General features: G+C 30.9%; 1 protein-coding gene across 1 annotated transcript in view; it reads left to right on the top strand.

The window, feature by feature from the left end:
* Positions 1–27815, top strand: part of LOC139492635 (uncharacterized) — a 40822-nt gene that overhangs the window by 8025 nt on the left and 4982 nt on the right. Inside the window, exons 12-46 of the mRNA XM_071280788.1 lie at positions 813–977; positions 1513–1764; positions 1985–2158; positions 3100–3309; positions 3661–3825; positions 4293–4532; positions 4746–4919; positions 5905–6102; positions 6976–7140; positions 7676–7927; positions 8148–8321; positions 9264–9473; positions 9825–9989; positions 10457–10696; positions 10910–11083; positions 12069–12266; positions 13140–13304; positions 13840–14091; positions 14312–14485; positions 15427–15636; positions 15988–16152; positions 16621–16860; positions 17074–17247; positions 18233–18430; positions 19304–19468; positions 20004–20255; positions 20476–20649; positions 21591–21800; positions 22152–22316; positions 22784–23023; positions 23237–23410; positions 24396–24593; positions 25678–25842; positions 26378–26629; positions 26850–27023. Coding sequence (XP_071136889.1) covers positions 813–977; positions 1513–1764; positions 1985–2158; positions 3100–3309; positions 3661–3825; positions 4293–4532; positions 4746–4919; positions 5905–6102; positions 6976–7140; positions 7676–7927; positions 8148–8321; positions 9264–9473; positions 9825–9989; positions 10457–10696; positions 10910–11083; positions 12069–12266; positions 13140–13304; positions 13840–14091; positions 14312–14485; positions 15427–15636; positions 15988–16152; positions 16621–16860; positions 17074–17247; positions 18233–18430; positions 19304–19468; positions 20004–20255; positions 20476–20649; positions 21591–21800; positions 22152–22316; positions 22784–23023; positions 23237–23410; positions 24396–24593; positions 25678–25842; positions 26378–26629; positions 26850–27023 — 6903 coding nt within the window. The remainder of the gene's footprint in view (positions 1–812; positions 978–1512; positions 1765–1984; positions 2159–3099; positions 3310–3660; positions 3826–4292; positions 4533–4745; positions 4920–5904; positions 6103–6975; positions 7141–7675; positions 7928–8147; positions 8322–9263; positions 9474–9824; positions 9990–10456; positions 10697–10909; positions 11084–12068; positions 12267–13139; positions 13305–13839; positions 14092–14311; positions 14486–15426; positions 15637–15987; positions 16153–16620; positions 16861–17073; positions 17248–18232; positions 18431–19303; positions 19469–20003; positions 20256–20475; positions 20650–21590; positions 21801–22151; positions 22317–22783; positions 23024–23236; positions 23411–24395; positions 24594–25677; positions 25843–26377; positions 26630–26849; positions 27024–27815) is intronic.

The following is a 27815-nucleotide window of genomic DNA, read 5'->3' on the forward strand; positions in this document are numbered from 1 at the left end:
TCTTTCCTAGATAATTGTTCTCCTTCATATTTTCATCATTATGAAAGGGGATGCTTTGGGTTTTTTTTTTTTTAAAGACATTTTGATTTTTAAAAGCATAATAGTTTTCAACATTTTACGAAATATTTAGTAGTTGCCAATTAATATTTCATTTTAACTTGGAAACAAAATTTAGTTATTACACTCTCCCACTTTTATAACGATTGTGACTGTTATTCTATAGAAAATAAGAGTATATGTGGTCATTTGCACATTTGAAAGAGTAAAAGGTAAATATAGATATTGAAAGCTAAGAACTGATCGTCGCACAATAAGAGCACGATATCGTAATACAATATGTGTAATCTGACGTGAAAAACGAAAATTCAAGAGTCAATGTATGATTTCCCTTTATTGTAGCAATTAACAAACATAATTTCACATTATTTGCACGATTTTTAGTATTTCAATTAAATAGGAGATGGAAGGAATTGTATCTGCCTTAAACCTGTCCAAGACGGATAATTAAATGGCAAATCACTAGTTGACTTCAACATGCGATTTATATCAAACGATTTAAATGATTAAATGATTCATAGTTTGAATTGTAATCCTGGAAAAAATGACCTTACACAGTTCATATTATAAATCTCATTGGAAATTGGTATCGTTCGTGTTGATTTCTTAAAAAAGACAGACCAATCGTTCTAAAAGATTATGACTCAATACAGGTATATAAGGATAAAGTTATTTTGGAAGCTGTTTCATTTAGGCGTGTAACATGAAGATAATGTAACAATGGACAAATTATGTGAAAATATTTTATATAACAGAAACAATTGAACAGACAGATGACACAAATCTGGTATATCTCAGAGCATGTGAAGTAGAATATGGGTCAGATTGTGCCTACACCTGGAGCATACCCACTATGAAATGTGGAACTAAAAACATAATGTATCTTAGACAGAAAGGAATGTGTGGCAGATTTTGTTTAGGTTGGTATTCATATACTAATTTACATGTGTTTAATTATTATTAAGATACAATTTCACAACTAAAAGAAGGTATTTTGTTGATTCTTTACTGATTCTGAAAATGTGGAAAGTCGAATCCGTAGATAAACAGCAGCATTTATTTCAGTCCTTAACTACAAGATAATGTTCTTAAATCATTCCAACAACTTGTACCTGTATCACTGACTGAATATATGTTCATTGCTTTCAACCAATGTGTTTGTCCGTGTTTCATTGACGTTGCACCAGCATTTGAGATAATATTTGGAAAACCAAATAATTTGAAAGCAAAATATGCATCTAAAACAGTCAGAATAAGCTCGTTGTTTTAAAATATGTTTTACGTATTTACTTCTTGAAAATACAACTAAAAGTCCAGTCCAATATAGAAAGGAACATGAACCTCACAAACTGCCAGGCATATGAGTCATCTATATTTACCAATATATATTGGAACTATATCAACACAAACAAGTATTTCAATTAAAATAGGTTTTTGTTTCTCTTTTGTTTGTAGATTCGAAAAATTCCTACGATGTTTCGTCCACTCCATCGTATGTCTGGGATGAACCTTGTCATTGGCACAATATAATTACAAGTAATTTTGAAAGATCTGTCAGTTATGCAATGCAAAGTGGTGAATACGAAGACTGTTACGACTGGGAGATCCATACTGAAGCATGGTACAAATTTAGTGGAAACGAGAGCATACCAACGCATCCTCCTAAGCAAGGACAGTGTGGTTCATCTTCTCCTATCTGGCTGAATGGTTAATAATTAATTATACCCTTATGACAAATATAAATTGTTTGTGTTTGACAAAGAAATGTTTTCATGTGAACTATTTTATAAGAATCGAACAAATCGATATTAATGAATACCAAAATATAAGGCTATCAACTCCTGTAACGACATTTGAAAATATATTCATTCATCTAAATATAAAACGTAATTGCCAATTTGAATATGTATTTTTGTATACTTATCAGGTTTGTATCCGACAACTTATGGTGGGATGGCCTCCCTAACAGCATGCGTGGTAGGAAATGATACCGACTGTGAAAACAGTTGGAATGTGACTGTAATGCATTGTGATGGATACAATGTTGCAAAACTGAAACCAACATATTATGACATGAATAGCTGTGCCAAATATTGTATGGGTAAGCAGATAACTGTAAACACAATTCTTGTATAAATCAAAATTTGTACAACAAATTTCAATTGCCGACCATCCAATTAAGCTGTAGGGACAACGGGTTTTTAAAATTTATATAATTTACATACTTTTAATAATAATATTTATATCTATATGATTTACGAAAATATAAAATGATAATGACATGAACAAATAAACTAACATATATCTTTCAATAAATATTTGTGGATAATTTAGCTGCAATAATATGTTAAAATACTTATCTGTTATCAATAATCTGACTGGAAATTACGAAAAATGTGGAGTTTGGTTTTTTAAAAGATTTTTAGGAGACTGTCGCGAAACCCCAACGCTCAAAAAATTATTTATGTATATGTCCATTAGAAAAATATGAGTTCTTCAAAATGGAAGATTACTTTTATTATTGTCAGCAATGTCAAGTTATAAAACACAACTATTCATCTATTTGAAGTTTTGTCAAAATATAAGAAATGTAAATAATGATATGCATGAATAGTATTTAAGCTTTACAGGTTCATAGAGAAAATAGACAAAAAGTAGACACACCGTGCAGAAGTCACAAATCATGTGAAGTTATAGTTAAATTCAGTACACTTTTATAAGAGAAAGAGAGATATATAGTAACCTGCTCTTTATTTATCGAAATGCAGTAAATTATATTTATAAGCTGTTGAAGAACGCTAATGGAAAAGAAAAAAGAAATTCATTAATTGAAGTCAATTCGTTAACTTAAAGGTTGAATCTTTAATTTTATTTCTTCTCTCTGGTATTTTTTTAATTTTGATTTTGTCTTGTCAATAGGCAACATTAAAATTTGTTATGTTTGGATAATAAAATGAAGTACACATGGACATGATCTTAATATTGCGGGGTTTTATTATGATATTAATACATGCATACAGACTTGGCTTGTTTGTTTTGTAGAATACACAAGTGATCCTTGCTCTAACTACAGCGTTATTGACTATGACTCCACAAGACACCAAGACTACTACAATCAGTCAAACATGTACATGTATAACTGTGATTCCTTTTGGTCAGGAGGGTGGTATTATTTTGAAGGTGGTTATAATTTGTTAACCATTCCGCCATTGTCCGGCCAGTGTGGCTCGCATTATCCAATATGGATTAATGGTGAGAATTAGCACATAAAATATATCAATAAACTGAACTTTTTTGAGAATTTGTTTAATATCGTTAGCTCATATTATTCATTTATTTTCTATTCTACTGTTGTAGACAATTATATTCATAAACTAATTTTCTGTTTTTATTTTTGTTTAAAATGTCTCTTAAAATTTGATTTCAAATATTTTGTTTCGATTCTATTTTGAAGAAATTACTTTTCTAAACGTATATATGGTGCATAAAACAAGAATCTATATCTGAGAATTATTACCAGCAAAGTTATTTCGAAATCTTAGCGTGTACAAAAATATAATGTAACATTTGACAGATTATTTTGATATTTCTTTTATATAACAGAAACCATTGAACAGACATATGACACAGATCTGGTATATATGAGAGCATGTCAAGGAGATAATTGGTCCGATTGTGCATACACCTGGAGCATACCAACTATGAAATGTGGAAATAAAAACGTTATGTATCTTAGACAGAAAGGAATGTGTGGTAGATTCTGTTTAGGTTGGCATTTACATATCATTTTACATATGTTTAATATCATTTAATGAAAATTTCATAACTAAAAGTAGGTATATTGTAGATTCGTTAATGATTCTGCAAGTACATAAGAATCAGCTTGTTTTCAGTCCATAAGTATAGCATGATTTTGTCAAAATGTTCAAAGATATAAATATATCTGTATCACTGACTAAATATATGTATATTGCAGTCACTTAATGTGTTTGTTAGTTTTTCATTGACATATGTTCATCATTCGAGAAAGCATCAGGAAAACAAGTTGATTCTAAACTTTTAGAGTGTTTTGGTCCTATCCTGTTCAATTTCGTACTTCATTGGCCTTTTAAAGTTTTTTTATTCGAGAAAATTGAAAACATATAAATGGATAGTTTTAGGCTTTCGTCTATGTATAGCTGTTATATCAGTCCAAAGAGGGAGTTGAATAAAATGAAGATTTTGTATGCTTGTAGAATCAAGAAATTCATCTGACCCATCGTATGTGTGGGATATGCCTTGTCATTGGCATAATATAATTACGAGTAATTTTGAAAGATCTGTCAATTATACACTGCAAAGTGGAGAGTATGAAGACTGTTACGACTGGGAGATCCACACGAAAGCATGGTACAGATTTAGTGGAAACGAGAGCATACCAACACATCCTCCCAAGCAAGGACAGTGTGGTTCATCTTCCCCTATCTGGCTAGATGGTGAATAATCATTATTCCCTTATGACATATTTGAAGGTTATTTGAAAAAGAAATGTTTTAATGGTAACGATTTTTTCAGAATCAAATAAATTTGAATTAATCAATACCAAATATAATGTAATCAAGGCTTTTAATGACAATTTTAAATACATTCATTCTTGTAAATGAATAAATTACTTGGGAATTTTCATATTCAAATTTGTTCCTTATTAGGTTTGTATCCGACTACTTATGGTGAAATTGCCTCTCTGACAGCATGCATGGTAGGAAATGATACCGAATGTGAAAACAGTTGGAGTATGAATGTAATGCATTGTGATGGATTCAACGTTGCAGAACTGAAACCTACATATTATGACATACATAGCTGTGGGAAATATTGTATGGGTATGCAGACCATATAAACACTATTCTTATAGAAATTTTAATTGTTAAAACGAATTTACAATTGCCGATCTTCAATTCACCTGTAGCGACAACAGATTAAATATGTTTTAATGGACATATTATAATATTTAAAATTAATCTCATTGATATATATCTATATGTGTTTAGGAAAATAAGAAATGAAAATGGCATACACAAATATTTGAATAAATACTCATTTTTATATATTTTGATATATTATATAGAGAGGTAACAACCGCTAGCATAATAGTATAATAACTGCCATTTGTACATCGAAACACAAACAGTTATCATTATACCCCCGCTTTCAAAAAAGTTGGCTATACTGTTATACTTCTGTCTGTTCGTCATTCAATCAATCCGTCCGTCCATCCGGTGGATTGTTTTTGTCGCATTTTCACCAGGAATTCCATCATAAGGATTTCTGAAATTTGGTTTCATGGTTAATGTAAGTCAGTTATACCTTGTGATGCGTTTTCAGGTTCATCACTCAACAATTTCATGTTTACCGAACACTTGTATCATTTTACATACGATAGCCAAGTTGAAAATTTTCGTCACATCTTTCACAGGAATAACAATACGAGGATTTCTGAAATTTGGTTTCAGGTTTTATACAAGTCAGTTACACCGTGTGATTCGTTTTCAGATTCATTTCTTTAGAACTTCCGGTTAACCGAAAATATTTGGGCGGGGCTCATCAGTTAGCAGAAGCTCACACTTTCACTTGTTATATTTGTCTTAATCATTTAAGCTGTGAATCGCGCTTTACGAAAACATATTTTACCTACATTGGTTCATCAGGTAAATCATGATTGGTACATTGCCCTGTAATTACTTCTTTGTTTTGACGATGAGTTTCATCTGCTTAAAACTATAAACACAAGATAAAGTACCATAAATACATCGGTGTTCAGTATAATAGTAATACATACATGTCGTTTTGTTTTGTTTTGTTTTACAGAGTACACAAATGATCCTTGCTCTAACTACAGCGTTATAGACTATGACTCTACAAGACACCAAGACTACTACGATGAGTCACCCAATTGTGATTCATTTTGGTCAGGAGGGTGGTATTATTTTGAAGATGGTTATAACTTGGCAACAAGTCGCGCATCGTACGGCCAGTGTGGAACGCAATATCCAATTTGGATTAATGGTGAGAATTGTCGAATAAACAATGCATTTTGCTTAACTTATTAGAAAATTGTTACACGTGTTCTTTCCTAGATAATTGTTCTCCTTCATATTTTCATCATTATGAAAGGGGATGCTTTGGGGTTTTTTTTTTTTAAAGACATTTTGATTTTTAAAAGCATAATAGTTTTCAACATTTTACGAAATATTTAGTAGTTGCCAATTAATATTTCATTTTAACTTGGAAACAAAATTTAGTTATTACACTCTCCCACTTTTATAACGATTGTGACTGTTATTCTATAGAAAATAAGAGTATATGTGGTCATTTGCACATTTGAAAGAGTAAAAGGTAAATATAGATATTGAAAGCTAAGAACTGATCGTCGCACAATAAGAGCACGATATCGTAATACAATATGTGTAATCTGACGTGAAAAACGAAAATTCAAGAGTCAATGTATGATTTCCCTTTATTGTAGCAATTAACAAACATAATTTCACATTATTTGCACGATTTTTAGTATTTCAATTAAATAGGAGATGGAAGGAATTGTATCTGCCTTAAACCTGTCCAAGACGGATAATTAAATGGCAAATCACTAGTTGACTTCAACATGCGATTTATATCAAACGATTTAAATGATTAAATGATTCATAGTTTGAATTGTAATCCTGGAAAAAATGACCTTACACAGTTCATATTATAAATCTCATTGGAAATTGGTATCGTTCGTGTTGATTTCTTAAAAAAGACAGACCAATCGTTCTAAAAGATTATGACTCAATACAGGTATATAAGGATAAAGTTATTTTGGAAGCTGTTTCATTTAGGCGTGTAACATGAAGATAATGTAACAATGGACAAATTATGTGAAAATATTTTATATAACAGAAACAATTGAACAGACAGATGACACAAATCTGGTATATCTCAGAGCATGTGAAGTAGAATATGGGTCAGATTGTGCATACACCTGGAGCATACCCACTATGAAATGTGGAACTAAAAACATAATGTATCTTAGACAGAAAGGAATGTGTGGCAGATTTTGTTTAGGTTGGTATTCATATACTAATTTACATGTGTTTAATTATTATTAAGATACAATTTCACAACTAAAAGAAGGTATTTTGTTGATTCTTTACTGATTCTGAAAATGTGGAAAGTCGAATCCGTAGATAAACAGCAGCATTTATTTCAGTCCTTAACTACAAGATAATGTTCTTAAATCATTCCAACAACTTGTACCTGTATCACTGACTGAATATATGTTCATTGCTTTCAACCAATGTGTTTGTCCGTGTTTCATTGACGTTGCACCAGCATTTGAGATAATATTTGGAAAACCAAATAATTTGAAAGCAAAATATGCATCTAAAACAGTCAGAATAAGCTCGTTGTTTTAAAATATGTTTTACGTATTTACTTCTTGAAAATACAACTAAAAGTCCAGTCCAATATAGAAAGGAACATGAACCTCACAAACTGCCAGGCATATGAGTCATCTATATTTACCAATATATATTGGAACTATATCAACACAAACAAGTATTTCAATTAAAATAGGTTTTTGTTTCTCTTTTGTTTGTAGATTCGAAAAATTCCTACGATGTTTCGTCCACTCCATCGTATGTCTGGGATGAACCTTGTCATTGGCACAATATAATTACAAGTAATTTTGAAAGATCTGTCAGTTATGCAATGCAAAGTGGTGAATACGAAGACTGTTACGACTGGGAGATCCATACTGAAGCATGGTACAAATTTAGTGGAAACGAGAGCATACCAACGCATCCTCCTAAGCAAGGACAGTGTGGTTCATCTTCTCCTATCTGGCTGAATGGTTAATAATTAATTATACCCTTATGACAAATATAAATTGTTTGTGTTTGACAAAGAAATGTTTTCATGTGAACTATTTTATAAGAATCGAACAAATCGATATTAATGAATACCAAAATATAAGGCTATCAACTCCTGTAACGACATTTGAAAATATATTCATTCATCTAAATATAAAACGTAATTGCCAATTTGAATATGTATTTTTGTATACTTATCAGGTTTGTATCCGACAACTTATGGTGGGATGGCCTCCCTAACAGCATGCGTGGTAGGAAATGATACCGACTGTGAAAACAGTTGGAATGTGACTGTAATGCATTGTGATGGATACAATGTTGCAAAACTGAAACCAACATATTATGACATGAATAGCTGTGCCAAATATTGTATGGGTAAGCAGATAACTGTAAACACAATTCTTGTATAAATCAAAATTTGTACAACAAATTTCAATTGCCGACCATCCAATTAAGCTGTAGGGACAACGGGTTTTTAAAATTTATATAATTTACATACTTTTAATAATAATATTTATATCTATATGATTTACGAAAATATAAAATGATAATGACATGAACAAATAAACTAACATATATCTTTCAATAAATATTTGTGGATAATTTAGCTGCAATAATATGTTAAAATACTTATCTGTTATCAATAATCTGACTGGAAATTACGAAAAATGTGGAGTTTGGTTTTTTAAAAGATTTTTAGGAGACTGTCGCGAAACCCCAACGCTCAAAAAATTATTTATGTATATGTCCATTAGAAAAATATGAGTTCTTCAAAATGGAAGATTACTTTTATTATTGTCAGCAATGTCAAGTTATAAAACACAACTATTCATCTATTTGCAGTTTTGTCAAAATATAAGAAATGTAAATAATGATATGCATGAATAGTATTTAAGCTTTACAGGTTCATAGAGAAAATAGACAAAAAGTAGACACACCGTGCAGAAGTCACAAATCATGTGAAGTTATAGTTAAATTCAGTACACTTTTATAAGAGAGAAAGAGAGATATATAGTAACCTGCTCTTTATTTATCGAAATGCAGTAAATTATATTTATAAGCTGTTGAAGAACGCTAATGGAAAAGAAAAAAGAAATTCATTAATTGAAGTCAATTCGTTAACTTAAAGGTTGAATCTTAAATTTTATTTCTTCTCTCTGGTATTTTTTTAATTTTGATTTTGTCTTGTCAATAGGCAACATTAAAATTTGTTATGTTTGGATAATAAAATGAAGTACACATGGACATGATCTTAATATTTCGGGGTTCATTATGATATTAATACATGCATACAGACTTGGCTTGTTTGTTTTGTAGAATACACAAGTGATCCTTGCTCTAACTACAGCGTTATTGACTATGACTCCACAAGACACCAAGACTACTACAATCAGTCAAACATGTACATGTATAACTGTGATTCCTTTTGGTCAGGAGGGTGGTATTATTTTGAAGGTGGTTATAATTTGTTAACCATTCCGCCATTGTCCGGCCAGTGTGGCTCGCATTATCCAATATGGATTAATGGTGAGAATTAGCACATAAAATATATCAATAAACTGAACTTTTTTGAGAATTTGTTTAATATCGTTAGCTCATATTATTCATTTATTTTCTATTCTACTGTTGTAGACAATTATATTCATAAACTAATTTTCTGTTTTTATTTTTGTTTAAAATGTCTCTTAAAATTTGATTTCAAATATTTTGTTTCGATTCTATTTTGAAGAAATTACTTTTCTAAACGTATATATGGTGCATAAAACAAGAATCTATATCTGAGAATTATTACCAGCAAAGTTATTTCGAAATCTTAGCGTGTACAAAAATATAATGTAACATTTGACAGATTATTTTGATATTTCTTTTATATAACAGAAACCATTGAACAGACATATGACACAGATCTGGTATATATGAGAGCATGTCAAGGAGATAATTGGTCCGATTGTGCATACACCTGGAGCATACCAACTATGAAATGTGGAAATAAAAACGTTATGTATCTTAGACAGAAAGGAATGTGTGGTAGATTCTGTTTAGGTTGGCATTTACATATCATTTTACATATGTTTAATATCATTTAATGAAAATTTCATAACTAAAAGTAGGTATATTGTAGATTCGTTAATGATTCTGCAAGTACATAAGAATCAGCTTGTTTTCAGTCCATAAGTATAGCATGATTTTGTCAAAATGTTCAAAGATATAAATATATCTGTATCACTGACTAAATATATGTATATTGCAGTCACTTAATGTGTTTGTTAGTTTTTCATTGACATATGTTCATCATTCGAGAAAGCATCAGGAAAACAAGTTGATTCTAAACTTTTAGAGTGTTTTGGTCCTATCCTGTTCAATTTCGTACTTCATTGGCCTTTTAAAGTTTTTTTATTCGAGAAAATTGAAAACATATAAATGGATAGTTTTAGGCTTTCGTCTATGTATAGCTGTTATATCAGTCCAAAGAGGGAGTTGAATAAAATGAAGATTTTGTATGCTTGTAGAATCAAGAAATTCATCTGACCCATCGTATGTGTGGGATATGCCTTGTCATTGGCATAATATAATTACGAGTAATTTTGAAAGATCTGTCAATTATACACTGCAAAGTGGAGAGTATGAAGACTGTTACGACTGGGAGATCCACACGAAAGCATGGTACAGATTTAGTGGAAACGAGAGCATACCAACACATCCTCCCAAGCAAGGACAGTGTGGTTCATCTTCCCCTATCTGGCTAGATGGTGAATAATCATTATTCCCTTATGACATATTTGAAGGTTATTTGAAAAAGAAATGTTTTAATGGTAACGATTTTATCAGAATCAAATAAATTTGAATTAATCAATACCAAATATAATGTAATCAAGGCTTTTAATGACAATTTTAAATACATTCATTCTTGTAAATGAATAAATTACTTGGGAATTTTCATATTCAAATTTGTTCCTTATTAGGTTTGTATCCGACTACTTATGGTGAAATTGCCTCTCTGACAGCATGCATGGTAGGAAATGATACCGAATGTGAAAACAGTTGGAGTATGAATGTAATGCATTGTGATGGATTCAACGTTGCAGAACTGAAACCTACATATTATGACATACATAGCTGTGGGAAATATTGTATGGGTATGCAGACCATATAAACACTATTCTTATAGAAATTTTAATTGTTAAAACGAATTTACAATTGCCGATCTTCAATTCACCTGTAGCGACAACAGATTAAATATGTTTTAATGGACATATTATAATATTTAAAATTAATCTCATTGATATATATCTATATGTGTTTAGGAAAATAAGAAATGAAAATGGCATACACAAATATTTGAATAAATACTCATTTTTATATATTTTGATATATTATATAGAGAGGTAACAACCGCTAGTATAATAGTATAATAACTGCCATTTGTACATCGAAACACAAACAGTTATCATTATACCCCCGCTTTCAAAAAAGTTGGCTATACTGTTATACTTCTGTCTGTTCGTCATTCAATCAATCCGTCCGTCCATCCGGTGGATTGTTTTTGTCGCATTTTCACCAGGAATTCCATCATAAGGATTTCTGAAATTTGGTTTCATGGTTAATGTAAGTCAGTTATACCTTGTGATGCGTTTTCAGGTTCATCACTCAACAATTTCATGTTTACCGAACACTTGTATCATTTTACATACGATAGCCAAGTTGAAAATTTTCGTCACATCTTTCACAGGAATAACAATACGAGGATTTCTGAAATTTGGTTTCAGGTTTTATACAAGTCAGTTACACCGTGTGATTCGTTTTCAGATTCATTTCTTTAGAACTTCCGGTTAACCGAAAATATTTGGGCGGGGCTCATCAGTTAGCAGAAGCTCACACTTTCACTTGTTATATTTGTCTTAATCATTTAAGCTGTGAATCGCGCTTTACGAAAACATATTTTACCTACATTGGTTCATCAGGTAAATCATGATTGGTACATTGCCCTGTAATTACTTCTTTGTTTTGACGATGAGTTTCATCTGCTTAAAACTATAAACACAAGATAAAGTACCATAAATACATCGGTGTTCAGTATAATAGTAATACATACATGTCGTTTTGTTTTGTTTTGTTTTACAGAGTACACAAATGATCCTTGCTCTAACTACAGCGTTATAGACTATGACTCTACAAGACACCAAGACTACTACGATGAGTCACCCAATTGTGATTCATTTTGGTCAGGAGGGTGGTATTATTTTGAAGATGGTTATAACTTGGCAACAAGTCGCGCATCGTACGGCCAGTGTGGAACGCAATATCCAATTTGGATTAATGGTGAGAATTGTCGAATAAACAATGCATTTTGCTTAACTTATTAGAAAATTGTTACACGTGTTCTTTCCTAGATAATTTTTCTCCTTCATATTTTCATCATTATGAAAGGGGATGCTTTGGGTTTTTTTTTTTTTAAAGACATTTTGATTTTTAAAAGCATAATAGTTTTCAACATTTTACGAAATATTTAGTAGTTGCCAATTAATATTTCATTTTAACTTGGAAACAAAATTTAGTTATTACACTCTCCCACTTTTATAACGATTGTGACTGTTATTCTATAGAAAATAAGAGTATATGTGGTCATTTGCACATTTGAAAGAGTAAAAGGTAAATATAGATATTGAAAGCTAAGAACTGATCGTCGCACAATAAGAGCACGATATCGTAATACAATATGTGTAATCTGACGTGAAAAACGAAAATTCAAGAGTCAATGTATGATTTCCCTTTATTGTAGCAATTAACAAACATAATTTCACATTATTTGCACGATTTTTAGTATTTCAATTAAATAGGAGATGGAAGGAATTGTATCTGCCTTAAACCTGTCCAAGACGGATAATTAAATGGCAAATCACTAGTTGACTTCAACATGCGATTTATATCAAACGATTTAAATGATTAAATGATTCATAGTTTGAATTGTAATCCTGGAAAAAATGACCTTACACAGTTCATATTATAAATCTCATTGGAAATTGGTATCGTTCGTGTTGATTTCTTAAAAAAGACAGACCAATCGTTCTAAAAGATTATGACTCAATACAGGTATATAAGGATAAAGTTATTTTGGAAGCTGTTTCATTTAGGCGTGTTACATGAAGATAATGTAACAATGGACAAATTATGTGAAAATATTTTATATAACAGAAACAATTGAACAGACAGATGACACAAATCTGGTATATCTCAGAGCATGTGAAGTAGAATATGGGTCAGATTGTGCCTACACCTGGAGCATACCCACTATGAAATGTGGAACTAAAAATATAATGTATCTTAGACAGAAAGGAATGTGTGGCAGATTTTGTTTAGGTTGGTATTCATATACTAATTTAAATGTGTTTAATTATTATTAAGATACAATTTTACAACTAAAAGAAGGTATTTTGTTGATTCTTTAATGATTCTGAAAATGTGGAAAGTCGAATCCGTAGATAAACAGCATCATGTTTTTCAGTCCTTAACTACAAGATAATGTTCTTAAATCATTCCAACAACTTGTACCTGTATCACTGACTGAATATATGTTCATTGGTTTCAACCAATGTGTTTGTCCGTGTGTCATTGACGTTGCATCAGCATTTGAGATAATATTTGGAAAACCAAATAATTTGAAAGCAAAATATGCATCTAAAACAGTCAGAATAAGCTCGTTGTTTTAAAGTATGTTTTACGTATTTACTTCTTGAAAATACAACTAAAAGTCCAGTCCAATATAGAAAGGAACATGAACCTCACAAACTGCCAGGCATATGAGTCATCTATATTTACCAATATATATTGGAACTATATCAACACAAACAAGTAATTCAATTAAAATAGGTTTTTGTTTCTCTTTTGTTTGTAGATTCGAAAAATTCCTACGATGTTTCGTCCACTCCATCGTATGTCTGGGATGAACCTTGTCATTGGCACAATATAATTACAAGTAATTTTGAAAGATCTGTCAGTTATGCAATGCAAAGTGGTGAATACGAAGACTGTTACGACTGGGAGATCCATACTGAAGCATGGTACAAATTTAGTGGAAACGAGAGCATACCAACGCATCCTCCTAAGCAAGGACAGTGTGGTTCATCTTCTCCTATCTGGCTGAATGGTTAATAATAAATTATACCCTTATGACAAATATAAATTGTTTGTGTTTGACAAAGAAATGTTTTCATGTGAACTATTTTATAAGAATCGAACAAATCGATATTAATGAATACCAAAATATAAGGCTATCAACTCCTGTAACGACATTTGAAAATATATTCATTCATCTAAATATAAAACGTAATTACCAATTTGAATATGTATTTTTGTATACTTATCAGGTTTGTATCCGACAACTTATGGTGGGATGGCCTCCCTAACAGCATGCGTGGTAGGCAATGATACCGATTGTAAAAACAGTTGGAATGTGACTGTAATGCATTGTGGTGGATACAATGTTGCAAAACTGAAACCAACATATTATGACATGAATAGCTGTGCCAAATATTGTATGGGTAAGCAGATAACTGTAAACACTATTCTGGTATAAATCAAAATTTGTACAACAAATTTCAATTGCCGACCATCCAATTAAGCTGTAGGGACAACGGGTTTTTAAAATTTATATTATTTACATACTTTTAATAATAATTTTTATATCTATATAATTTACGAAAATATAAAATGATAATGACATGAACAAATAAACTAACATATATCTTTCAATAAATATTTGTGGATAATTTAGCTGCAATAATATGTTAAAATACTTATCTGTTATCAATAATCTGACTGGAAATTACGAAAAATATGGATTTTGGTTTTTTAAAAGATTTTTAGGAGACTGTCGCGAAACCCCAACGCTCAAAAAATTATTTATGTATGTGTCCATTAGAAAAATATGAGTTCTTCAAAATGGAAGATTACTTTTATTATTGTCAGCAATGTCAAGTTATAAAACACAACTATTCATCTATTTGAAGTTTTGTCAAAATATAAGAAATGTAAATAATGATATGCATGAACAGTATTTAAGCTTTACAGGTTCATAGAGAAAATAGACAAAAAGTAGACACACCGTGCAGAAGTCACAAATCATGTGAAGTTATAGTTAAATTCAGCACACTTTTATAAGAGAGAAAGAGAGATATATAGTAACCTGCTCTTTATTTATCGAAATGCAGTAAATTATATTTATAAGCTGTTGAAGAACGCTAATGGAAAAGAAAAAAGAAATTCATTAATTGAAGTCAATTCGTTAACTTAAAGGTTGAATCTTAAATTTTATTTCTTCTCTCTGGTATTTTTTTATTTTGATTTTGTCTTGTCAATAGGCAACATTAAAATTTGTTATGTTTGGATAATAAAATGAAGTACACATGGACACGATCTAAATATTTCGGGGTTCATTATGATATTAATACATGCATACAGACTTGGCTTGTTTGTTTTGTAGAATACACAAGTGATCCTTGCTCTAACTACAGCGTTATAGACTATGACTCCACAAGACACCAAGACTACTACAATCAGTCAAACATGTACATGTATAACTGTGATTCCTTTTGGTCAGGAGGGTGGTATTATTTTGAAGGTGGTTATAATTTGTTAACCATTCCGCCATTGTCCGGCCAGTGTGGCTCGCATTATCCAATATGGATTAATGGTGAGAATTAGCACATAAAATATATCAATAAACTGAACTTTTTTGAGAATTTGTTTAATATCGTCAGCTCATATCATTCATTTATTTTCTATTCTACTGTTGTAGACAATTATATTCATAAACTAATTTTCTGTTTTTATTTTTGTTTAAAATGTCTCTTAAAATTTGATTTCAAATATTTTGTTTCGATTCTATTTTGAAGAAATTACTTTTCTAAACGTATATATGGTGCATAAAACAAGAATCTATATCTGAGAATTATTACCAGCAAAGTTATTTCGAAATCTTAGCGTGTACAAAAATATAATGTAACATTTGACAGATTATTTTGATATTTCTTTTATATAACAGAAACCATTGAACAGACATATGACACAGATCTGGTATATATGAGAGCATGTCAAGGAGATAATTGGTCCGATTGTGCATACACCTGGAGCATACCAACTATGAAATGTGGAAATAAAAACGTTATGTATCTTAGACAGAAAGGAATGTGTGGTAGATTCTGTTTAGGTTGGCATTTACATATCATTTTACATATGTTTAAATATCATTTAATGAAAATTTCATACCTAAAAGTAGGTATATTGTAGATTCGTTAATGATTCTGCAAGTACATAATAATCAGCTTGTTTTCAGTCCATAAGTATAGCATGATTTTGTCAAAATGTTCAAAGATATAAATATATCTGTATCACTGACTAAATATATGTATATTGCAGTCACTTAATGTGTTTGTTAGTTTTTCATTGACATATGTTCATCATTCGAGAAAGCATCAGGAAAACAAGTTGATTCTAAACTTTTAGAGTGTTTTGGTCCTATCCTGTTCAATTTCGTACTTCATTGGCATTTTAAAACTTTTTTTTCGAGAAAATTGAAAACATATAAATGGATAGTTTTAGGCTTTCGTCTATGTACAGCTGTTATATCAGTCCGAAGAGGGAGTTGAATAAAATGAAGATTTTTTTATGCTTGTAGAATCAAGAAATTCATCTGACCCATCGTATGTGTGGGATATGCCTTGTCATTGGCATAATATAGTTACGAGTAATTTTGAAAGATCTGTCAATTATACACTGCAAAGTGGAGAGTATGAAGACTGTTACGACTGGGAGATCCACACGAAAGCATGGTACAGATTTAGTGGAAACGAGAGCATACCAACACATCCTCCCAAGCAAGGACAGTGTGGTTCATCTTCCCCTATCTGGCTAGATGGTGAATAATCATTATTCCCTTATGACATATTTGAAGGTTATTTGAAAAAGAAATGTTTTAATGGTAACGATTTTATCAGAATCAAATAAATTTGAATTAATCAATACAAAATATAATGTAATCAAGGCTTTTAATGACAATTTTAAATACATTCATTCTTGTAAATGAATAAATTACTTGGGAATTTTCATATTCAAATTTGTTCCTTATTAGGTTTGTATCCGACTACTTATGGTGAAATTGCCTCTCTGACAGCATGCAGGGTAGGAAATGATACCGAATGTGAAAACAGTTGGAGTATGAATGTAATGCATTGTGATGGATTCAATGTTGCAGAACTGAAACCTACATATTATGACATGCATAGCTGTGGGAAATATTGTATGGGTAAGCAGACCATATAAACACTATTATTATAGAAATTTTAATTGTTAAAACGAATTTACAATTGCCGATCTTCAATTCACCTGTAGCGACAACAGATTAAATATGTTTTAATGGACATATTATAATATTTAAAATTAATCTCATTGATATATATCTATATGTGTTTAGGAAAATAAGAAATGAAAATGGCATACACAAATATTTGAATAAATACTCATTTTTATATATTTTGATATATTATATAGAGAGGTAACAACCGCTAGTATAATAGTATAATAACTGCCATTTGTACATCGAAACACAAACAGTTATCATTATACCCCCGCTTTCAAAAAAGTTGGCTATACTGTTATACTTCTGTCTGTTCGTCATTCAATCAATCCGTCCGTCCATCCGGTGGATTGTTTTTGTCGCATTTTCACCAGGAATTCCATCATAAGGATTTCTGAAATTTGGTTTCATGGTTAATATAAGTCAGTTATACCTTGTGATGCGTTTTCAGGTTCATCACTCAACAATTTCATGTTTACCGAACACTTGTATCATTTTACATATGATAGCCAAGTTGAAAATTTTCGTCATATCTTTCACAGGAATAACAATACGAGGATTTCTGAAATTTGGTTTCAGGTTTTATACAAGTCAGTTACACCGTGTGATTCGTTTTTAGATTCATTTCTTTAGAACTTCCGGTTAACCGAAAATATTTGGGCGGGGCTCATCAGTTAGCAGAAGCTCACACTTTCACTTGTTATATTTGTCTTAATCATTTAAGCTGTGAATCGCGCTTTACGAAAACATATTTTATCTACATTGGTTTATCAGGTAAATCATGATTGGTGCATTGCCCTGTAATTACGTCTTTGTTTTGACGATGAGTTTCATCTGCTTAAAACTATAAACACAAGATAAAGTACCATAAATACATCGCTGTTCAGTATAATAGTAATACATACATGTCGTCTTGTTTTGTTTTGTTTTACAGAGTACACAAATGATCCTTGCTCTAACTACAGCGTTATAGACTATGACTCTACAAGACATCTAGACTTCTACGATGAGTCACCCAATTGTGATTCATTTTGGTCAGGAGGGTGGTATTATTTTGAAGATGGTTATAACTTGGCAACAAGTCGGGCATCGTACGGCCAGTGTGGAACGCAATATCCAATTTGGATTAATGGTGAGAATTGTCGAATAAACAATGCATTTTGCTTAACTTATTAGAAAATTGTTACACGTGTTCTTTCCTAGATAATTTTTCTCCTTCATATTTTCATCATTATGAAAGGGGATGCTTTGGGTTTTGTTTTTTTTTAAGACATTTTGATTTTTGAAAGCATAATAGTTTTCAACATTTTACGAAATATTTAGTAGTTGCCAATTAATATTTCATTTTAACTTGGAAACAAAATTTAGTTATTACACTCTCCCACTTTTATAACGATTGTGACTGTTATTCTATAGAAAATAAGAGTATATGTGGTCATTTGCACATTTGAAAGAGTAAAAGGTAAATATAGATATTGAAAGCTAAGAACTGATCGTCGCACAATAAGAGCACGATATCGTAATACAATATGTGTAATCTGACGTGAAAAACGAAAATTCAAGAGTCAATGTATGATTTCCCTTTATTGTAGCAATTAACAAACATAATTTCACATTATTTGCACGATTTTTAGTATTTCAATTAAATAGGAGATGGAAGGAATTGTATCTGCCTTAAACCTGTCCAAGACGGATAATTAAATGGCAAATCACTAGTTGACTTCAACATGCGATTTATATCAAACGATTTAAATGATTAAATGATTCATAGTTTGAATTGTAATCCTGGAAAAAATGACCTTACACAGTTCATATTATAAATCTCATTGGAAATTGGTATCGTTCGTGTTGATTTCTTAAAAAAGACAGACCAATCGTTCTTAAAGATTATGACTCAATACAGGTATATAAGGATAAAGTTATTTTGGAAGCTGTTTCATTTAGGCGTGTTACATGAAGATAATGTAACAATGGACAAATTATGTGAAAATATTTTATATAACAGAAACAATTGAACAGACAGATGACACAAATCTGGTATATCTCAGAGCATGTGAAGTAGAATATGGGTCCGATTGTGCCTACACCTGGAGCATACCCACTATGAAATGTGGAACTAAAAATATAATGTATCTTAGACAGAAAGGAATGTGTGGCAGATTTTGTTTAGGTTGGTATTCATATACTAATTTAAATGTGTTTAATTATTATTAAGATACAATTTCACAACTAAAAGAAGGTATTTTGTTGATTCTTTAATGATTCTGAAAATGTGGAAAGTCGAATCCGTAGATAAACAGCATCATGTTTTTCAGTCCTTAACTACAAGATAATGTTCTTAAATCATTCCAACAACTTGTACCTGTATCACTGACTGAATATATGTTCATTGCTTTCAACCAATGTGTTTGTCCGTGTGTCATTGACGTTGCACCAGCATTTGAGATAATATTTGGAAAACCAAATAATTTGAAAGCAAAATATGCATCTAAAACAGTCAGAATAAGCTCGTTGTTTTAAAGTATGTTTTACGCATTTACTTCTTGAAAATACAACTAAAAGTCCAGTCCAAAATAGAAAGGAACATGAACCTCACAAACTGCCAGGCATATGAGTCATCTATTTTTACCAATATATATTGGAACTATATCAACACAAACAAGTAATTCAATTAAAATAGGTTTTTGTTTCTCTTTTGTTTGTAGATTCGAAAAATTCCTACGATGTTTCGTCCACTCCATCGTATGTCTGGGATGAACCTTGTCATTGGCACAATATAATTACAAGTAATTTTGAAAGATCTGTCAGTTATGCAATGCAAAGTGGTGAATACGAAGACTGTTACGACTGGGAGATCCATACTGAAGCATGGTACAAATTTAGTGGAAACGAGAGCATACCAACGCATCCTCCTAAGCAAGGACAGTGTGGTTCATCTTCTCCTATCTGGCTGAATGGTTAATAATAAATTATACCCTTATGACAAATATAAATTGTTTGTGTTTGACAAAGAAATGTTTTCATGTGAACTATTTTATAAGAATCGAACAAATCAATATTAATGAATACCAAAATATAAGGCTATCAACTCCTGTAACGACATTTGAAAATATATTCATTCATCTAAATATAAAACGTAATTACCAATTTGAATATGTATTTTTGTATACTTATCAGGTTTGTATCCGACAACTTATGGTGGGATGGCCTCCCTAACAGCATGCGTGGTAGGCAATGATACCGATTGTAAAAACAGTTGGAATGTGACTGTAATGCATTGTGGTGGATACAATGTTGCAAAACTGAAACCAACATATTATGACATGAATAGCTGTGCCAAATATTGTATGGGTAAGCAGATAACTGTAAACACTATTCTGGTATAAATCAAAATTTGTACAACAAATTTCAATTGCCGACCATCCAATTAAGCTGTAGGGACAACGGGTTTTTAAAATTTATATTATTTACATACTTTTAATAATAATATTTATATCTATATAATTTACGAAAATATAAAATGATAATGACATGAACAAATAAACTAACATATATCTTTCAATAAATATTTGTGGATAATTTAGCTGCAATAATATGTTAAAATACTTATCTGTTATCAATAATCTGACTGGAAATTACGAAAAATATGGATTTTGGTTTTTTAAAAGATTTTTAGGAGACTGTCGCGAAACCCCAACGCTCAAAAAATTATTTATGTATGTGTCCATTAGAAAAATATGAGTTCTTCAAAATGGAAGATTACTTTTATTATTGTCAGCAATGTCAAGTTATAAAACACAACTATTCATCTATTTGAAGTTTTGTCAAAATATAAGAAATGTAAATAATGATATGCATGAACAGTATTTAAGCTTTACAGGTTCATAGAGAAAATAGACAAAAAGTAGACACACCGTGCAGAAGTCACAAATCATGTGAAGTTATAGTTAAATTCAGTACACTTTTATAAGAGAGAAAGAGAGATATATAGTAACCTGCTCTTTATTTATCGAAATGCAGTAAATTATATTTATAAGCTGTTGAAGAACGCTAATGGAAAAGAAAAAAGAAATTCATTAATTGAAGTCAATTCGTTAACTTAAAGGTTGAATCTTAAATTTTATTTCTTCTCTCTGGTATTTTTTTATTTTTATTTTGTCTTGTCAATAGGCAACATTAAAATTTGTTATGTTTGGATAATAAAATGAAGTACACATGGACACGATCTAAATATTTCGGGGTTCATTATGATATTAATACATGCATACAGACTTGGCTTGTTTGTTTTGTAGAATACACAAGTGATCCTTGCTCTAACTACAGCGTTATAGACTATGACTCCACAAGACACCAAGACTACTACAATCAGTCAAACATGTACATGTATAACTGTGATTCCTTTTGGTCAGGAGGGTGGTATTATTTTGAAGGTGGTTATAATTTGTTAACCATTCCGCCATTGTCCGGCCAGTGTGGCTCGCATTATCCAATATGGATTAATGGTGAGAATTAGCACATAAAATATATCAATAAACTGAACTTTTTTGAGAATTTGTTTAATATCGTCAGCTCATATTATTCATTTATTTTCTATTCTACTGTTGTAGACAATTATATTCATAAACTAATTTTCTGTTTTTATTTTTGTTTAAAATGTCTCTTAAAATTTGATTTCAAATATTTTGTTTCGATTCTATTTTGAAGAAATTACTTTTCTAAACGTATATATGGTGCATAAAACAAGAATCTATATCTGAGAATTATTACCAGCAAAGTTATTTCGAAATCTTAGCGTGTACAAAAATATAATGTAACGTTTGACAGATTATTTTGATATTTCTTTTATATAACAGAAACCATTGAACAGACATATGACACAGATCTGGTATATATGAGAGCATGTCAAGGAGATAATTGGTCCGATTGTGCATACACCTGGAGCATACCAACTATGAAATGTGGAAATAAAAACGTTATGTATCTTAGACAGAAAGGAATGTGTGGTAGATTCTGTTTAGGTTGGCATTTACATATCATTTTACATATGTTTAAATATCATTTAATGAAAATTTCATACCTAAAAGTAGGTATATTGTAGATTCGTTAATGATTCTGCAAGTACATAATAATCAGCTTGTTTTCAGTCCATAAGTATAGCATGATTTTGTCAAAATGTTCAAAGATATAAATATATCTGTATCACTGACTAAATATATGTATATTGCAGTCACTTAATGTGTTTGTTAGTTTTTCATTGACATATGTTCATCATTCGAGAAAGCATCAGGAAAACAAGTTGATTCTAAACTTTTAGAGTGTTTTGGTCCTATCCTGTTCAATTTCGTACTTCATTGGCATTTTAAAACTTTTTTTTCGAGAAAATTGAAAACATATAAATGGATAGTTTTAGGCTTTCGTCTATGTTCAGCTGTTATATCAGTCCGAAGAGGGAGTTGAATAAAATGAAGATTTTTTATGCTTGTAGAATCAAGAAATTCATCTGACCCATCGTATGTGTGGGATATGCCTTGTCATTGGCATAATATAGTTACGAGTAATTTTGAAAGATCTGTCAATTATACACTGCAAAGTGGAGAGTATGAAGACTGTTACGACTGGGAGATCCACACGAAAGCATGGTACAGATTTAGTGGAAACGAGAGCATACCAACACATCCTCCCAAGCAAGGACAGTGTGGTTCATCTTCCCCTATCTGGCTAGATGGTGAATAATCATTATTCCCTTATGACATATTTGAAGGTTATTTGAAAAAGAAATGTTTTAATGGTAACGATTTTATCAGAATCAAATAAATTTGAATTAATCAATACCAAATATAATGTAATCAAGGCTTTTAATGACAATTTTAAATACATTCATTCTTGTAAATGAATAAATTACTTGGGAATTTTCATATTCAAATTTGTTCCTTATTAGGTTTGTATCCGACTACTTATGGTGAAATTGCCTCTCTGACAGCATGCATGGTAGGAAATGATACCGAATGTGAAAACAGTTGGAGTATGAATGTAATGCATTGTGATGGATTCAATGTTGCAGAACTGAAACCTACATATTATGACATGCATAGCTGTGGGAAATATTGTATGGGTAAGCAGACCATATAAACACTATTATTATAGAAATTTTAATTGTTAAAACGAATTTACAATTGCCGATCTTCAATTCACCTGTAGCGACAACAGATTAAATATGTTTTAATGGACATATTATAATATTTAAAATTAATCTCATTGATATATATCTATATGTGTTTAGGAAAATAAGAAATGAAAATGGCATACACAAATATTTGAATAAATACTCATTTTTATATATTTTGATATATTATATAGAGAGGTAACAACCGCTAGTATAATAGTATAATAACTGCCATTTGTACATCGAAACACAAACAGTTATCATTATACCCCCGCTTTCAAAAAAGTTGGCTATACTGTTATACTTCTGTCTGTTCGTCATTCAATCAATCCGTCCGTCCATTCGGTGGATTGTTTTTGTCGCATTTTCACCAGGAATTCCATCATAAGGATTTCTGAAATTTGGTTTCATGGTTAATATAAGTCAGTTATACCTTGTGATGCGTTTTCAGGTTCATCACTCAACAATTTCATGTTTACCGAACACTTGTATCATTTTACATATGATAGCCAAGTTGAAAATTTTCGTCACATCTTTCACAGGAATAACAATACGAGGATTTCTGAAATTTGGTTTCAGGTTTTATACAAGTCAGTTACACCGTGTGATTCGTTTTTAGATTCATTTCTTTAGAACTTCCGGTTAACCGAAAATATTTGGGCGGGGCTCATCAGTTAGCAGAAGCTCACACTTTCACTTGTTATATTTGTCTTAATCATTTAAGCTGTGAATCGCGCTTTACGAAAACATATTTTATCTACATTGGTTCATCAGGTAAATCATGATTGGTGCATTGCCCTGTAATTACGTCTTTGTTTTGACGATGAGTTTCATCTGCTTAAAACTATAAACACAAGATAAAGTACCATAAATACATCGCTGTTCAGTATAATAGTAATACATACATGTCGTCTTGTTTTGTTTTGTTTTACAGAGTACACAAATGATCCTTGCTCTAACTACAGCGTTATAGACTATGACTCTACAAGACATCTAGACTTCTACGATGAGTCACCCAATTGTGATTCATTTTGGTCAGGAGGGTGGTATTATTTTGAAGATGGTTATAACTTGGCAACAAGTCGGGCATCGTACGGCCAGTGTGGAACGCAATATCCAATTTGGATTAATGGTGAGAATTGTCGAATAAACAATGCATTTTGCTTAACTTATTAGAAAATTGTTACACGTGTTCTTTCCTAGATAATTTTTCTCCTTCATATTTTCATCATTATGAAAGGGGATGCTTTGGGTTTTGTTTTTTTTTAAAGACATTTTGATTTTTAAAAGCATAATAGTTTTCAACATTTTACGAAATATTTAGTAGTTGCCAATTAATATTTCATTTTAACTTGGAAACAAAATTTAGTTATTACACTCTCCCACTTTTATAACGATTGTGACTGTTATTCTATAGAAAATAAGAGTATATGTGGTCATTTGCACATTTGAAAGAGTAAAAGGTAAATATAGATATTGAAAGCTAAGAACTGATCGTCGCACAATAAGAGCACGATATCGTAATACAATATGTGTAATCTGACGTGAAAAACGAAAATTCAAGAGTCAATGTATGATTTCCCTTTATTGTAGCAATTAACAAACATAATTTCACATTATTTGCACGATTTTTAGTATTTCAATTAAATAGGAGATGGAAGGAATTGTATCTGCCTTAAACCTGTCCAAGACGGATAATTAAATGGCAAATCACTAGTTGACTTCAACATGCGATTTACTGTGGATTCATTAATATTCGTTGGATACCAATTTTCGTGGATTTCGTTGATACAAGAGAACCACGAATTCAAATGTTCAACGAATGACAAATTTTCTAAAGGAATGAGTGTAGACTTTGCCAAAACCACGAAATTAGATATCCACGAATATGCAAATTTTCCTCAAACCACGAAAATTGGTACCCACGAAAATAAATGAATCCACAGTATATCAAACGATTTAAATGATTAAATGATTCATAGTTTGAATTGTAATCCTGGAAAAAATGACCTTACACAGTTCATATTATAAATCTCATTGGAAATTGGTATCGTTCGTGTTGATTTCTTAAAAAAGACAGACCAATCGTTCTTAAAGATTATGACTCAATACAGGTATATAAGGATAAAGTTATTTTGGAAGCTGTTTCATTTAGGCGTGTTACATGAAGATAATGTAACAATGGACAAATTATGTGAAAATATTTTATATAACAGAAACAATTGAACAGACAGATGACACAAATCTGGTATATCTCAGAGCATGTGAAGTAGAATATGGGTCCGATTGTGCCTACACCTGGAGCATACCCACTATGAAATGTGGAACTAAAAATATAATGTATCTTAGACAGAAAGGAATGTGTGGCAGATTTTGTTTAGGTTGGTATTCATATACTAATTTAAATGTGTTTAATTATTATTAAGATACAATTTCACAACTAAAAGAAGGTATTTTGTTGATTCTTTAATGATTCTGAAAATGTGGAAAGTCGAATCCGTAGATAAACAGCAGCATGTTTTTCAGTCCTTAACTACAAGATAATGTTCTTAAATCATTCCAACAACTTGTACCTGTATCACTGACTGAATATATGTTCATTGCTTTCAACCAATGTGTTTGTCCGTGTGTCATTGACGTTGCACCAGCATTTGAGATAATATTTGGAAAACCAAATAATTTGAAAGCAAAATATGCATCTAAAACAGTCAGAATAAGCTCGTTGTTTTAAAGTATGTTTTACGTATTTACTTCTTGAAAATACAACTAAAAGTCCAGTCCAATATAGAAAGGAACATGAACCTCACAAACTGCCAGGCATATGAGTCATCTATATTTACCAATATATATTGGAACTATATCAACACAAACAAGTAATTCAATTAAAATAGGTTTTTGTTTCTCTTTTGTTTGTAGATTCGAAAAATTCCTACGATGTTTCGTCCACTCCATCGTATGTCTGGGATGAACCTTGTCATTGGCACAATATAATTACAAGTAATTTTGAAAGATCTGTCAGTTATGCAATGCAAAGTGGTGAATACGAAGACTGTTACGACTGGGAGATCCATACTGAAGCATGGTACAAATTTAGTGGAAACGAGAGCATACCAACGCATCCTCCTAAGCAAGGACAGTGTGGTTCATCTTCTCCTATCTGGCTGAATGGTTAATAATAAATTATACCCTTATGACAAATATAAATTGTTTGTGTTTGACAAAGAAATGTTTTCATGTGAACTATTTTATAAGAATCGAACAAATCGATATTAATGAATACCAAAATATAAGGCTATCAACTCCTGTAACGACATTTGAAAATATATTCATTCATCTAAATATAAAACGTAATTACCAATTTGAATATGTATTTTTGTATACTTATCAGGTTTGTATCCGACAACTTATGGTGGGATGGCCTCCCTAACAGCATGCGTGGTAGGCAACGATACCAATTGTAAAAACAGTTGGAATGTGACTGTAATGCATTGTGGTGGATACAATGTTGCAAAACTGAAACCAACATATTATGACATGAATAGCTGTGCCAAATATTGTATGGGTAAGCAGATAACTGTAAACACTATTCTGGTATAAATCAAAATTTGTACAACAAATTTCAATTGCCGACCATCCAATTAAGCTGTAGGGACAACGGGTTTTTAAAATTTATATTATTTACATACTTTTAATAATAATATTTATATCTATATAATTTACGAAAATATAAAATGATAATGACATGAACAAATAAAATAACATATATCTTTCAATAAATATTTGTGGATAATTTAGCTGCAATAATATGTTAAAATACTTATCTGTTATCAATAATCTGACTGGAAATTACGAAAAATATGGATTTTGGTTTTTTAAAAGATTTTTAGGAGACTGTCGCGAAACCCCAACGCTCAAAAAATTATTTATGTATGTGTCCATTAGAAAAATATGAGTTCTTCAAAATGGAAGATTACTTTTATTATTGTCAGCAATGTCAAGTTATAAAACACAACTATTCATCTATTTGAAGTTTTGTCAAAATATAAGAAATGTAAATAATGATATGCATGAACAGTATTTAAGCTTTACAGGTTCATAGAGAAAATAGACAAAAAGTAGACACACCGTGCAGAAGTCACAAATCATGTGAAGTTATAGTTAAATTCAGTACACTTTTATAAGAGAGAAAGAGAGATATATAGTAACCTGCTCTTTATTTATCGAAATGCAGTAAATTATATTTATAAGCTGTTGAAGAACGCTAATGGAAAAGAAAAAAGAAATTCATTAATTGAAGTCAATTCGTTAACTTAAAGGTTGAATCTTAAATTTTATTTCTTCTCTCTGGTATTTT

The sequence above is a fragment of the Mytilus edulis genome, chromosome 10 (genome assembly GCF_963676685.1).
Source record: "Mytilus edulis chromosome 10, xbMytEdul2.2, whole genome shotgun sequence".
NCBI lineage: Eukaryota > Metazoa > Mollusca > Bivalvia > Mytilida > Mytilidae > Mytilus > Mytilus edulis.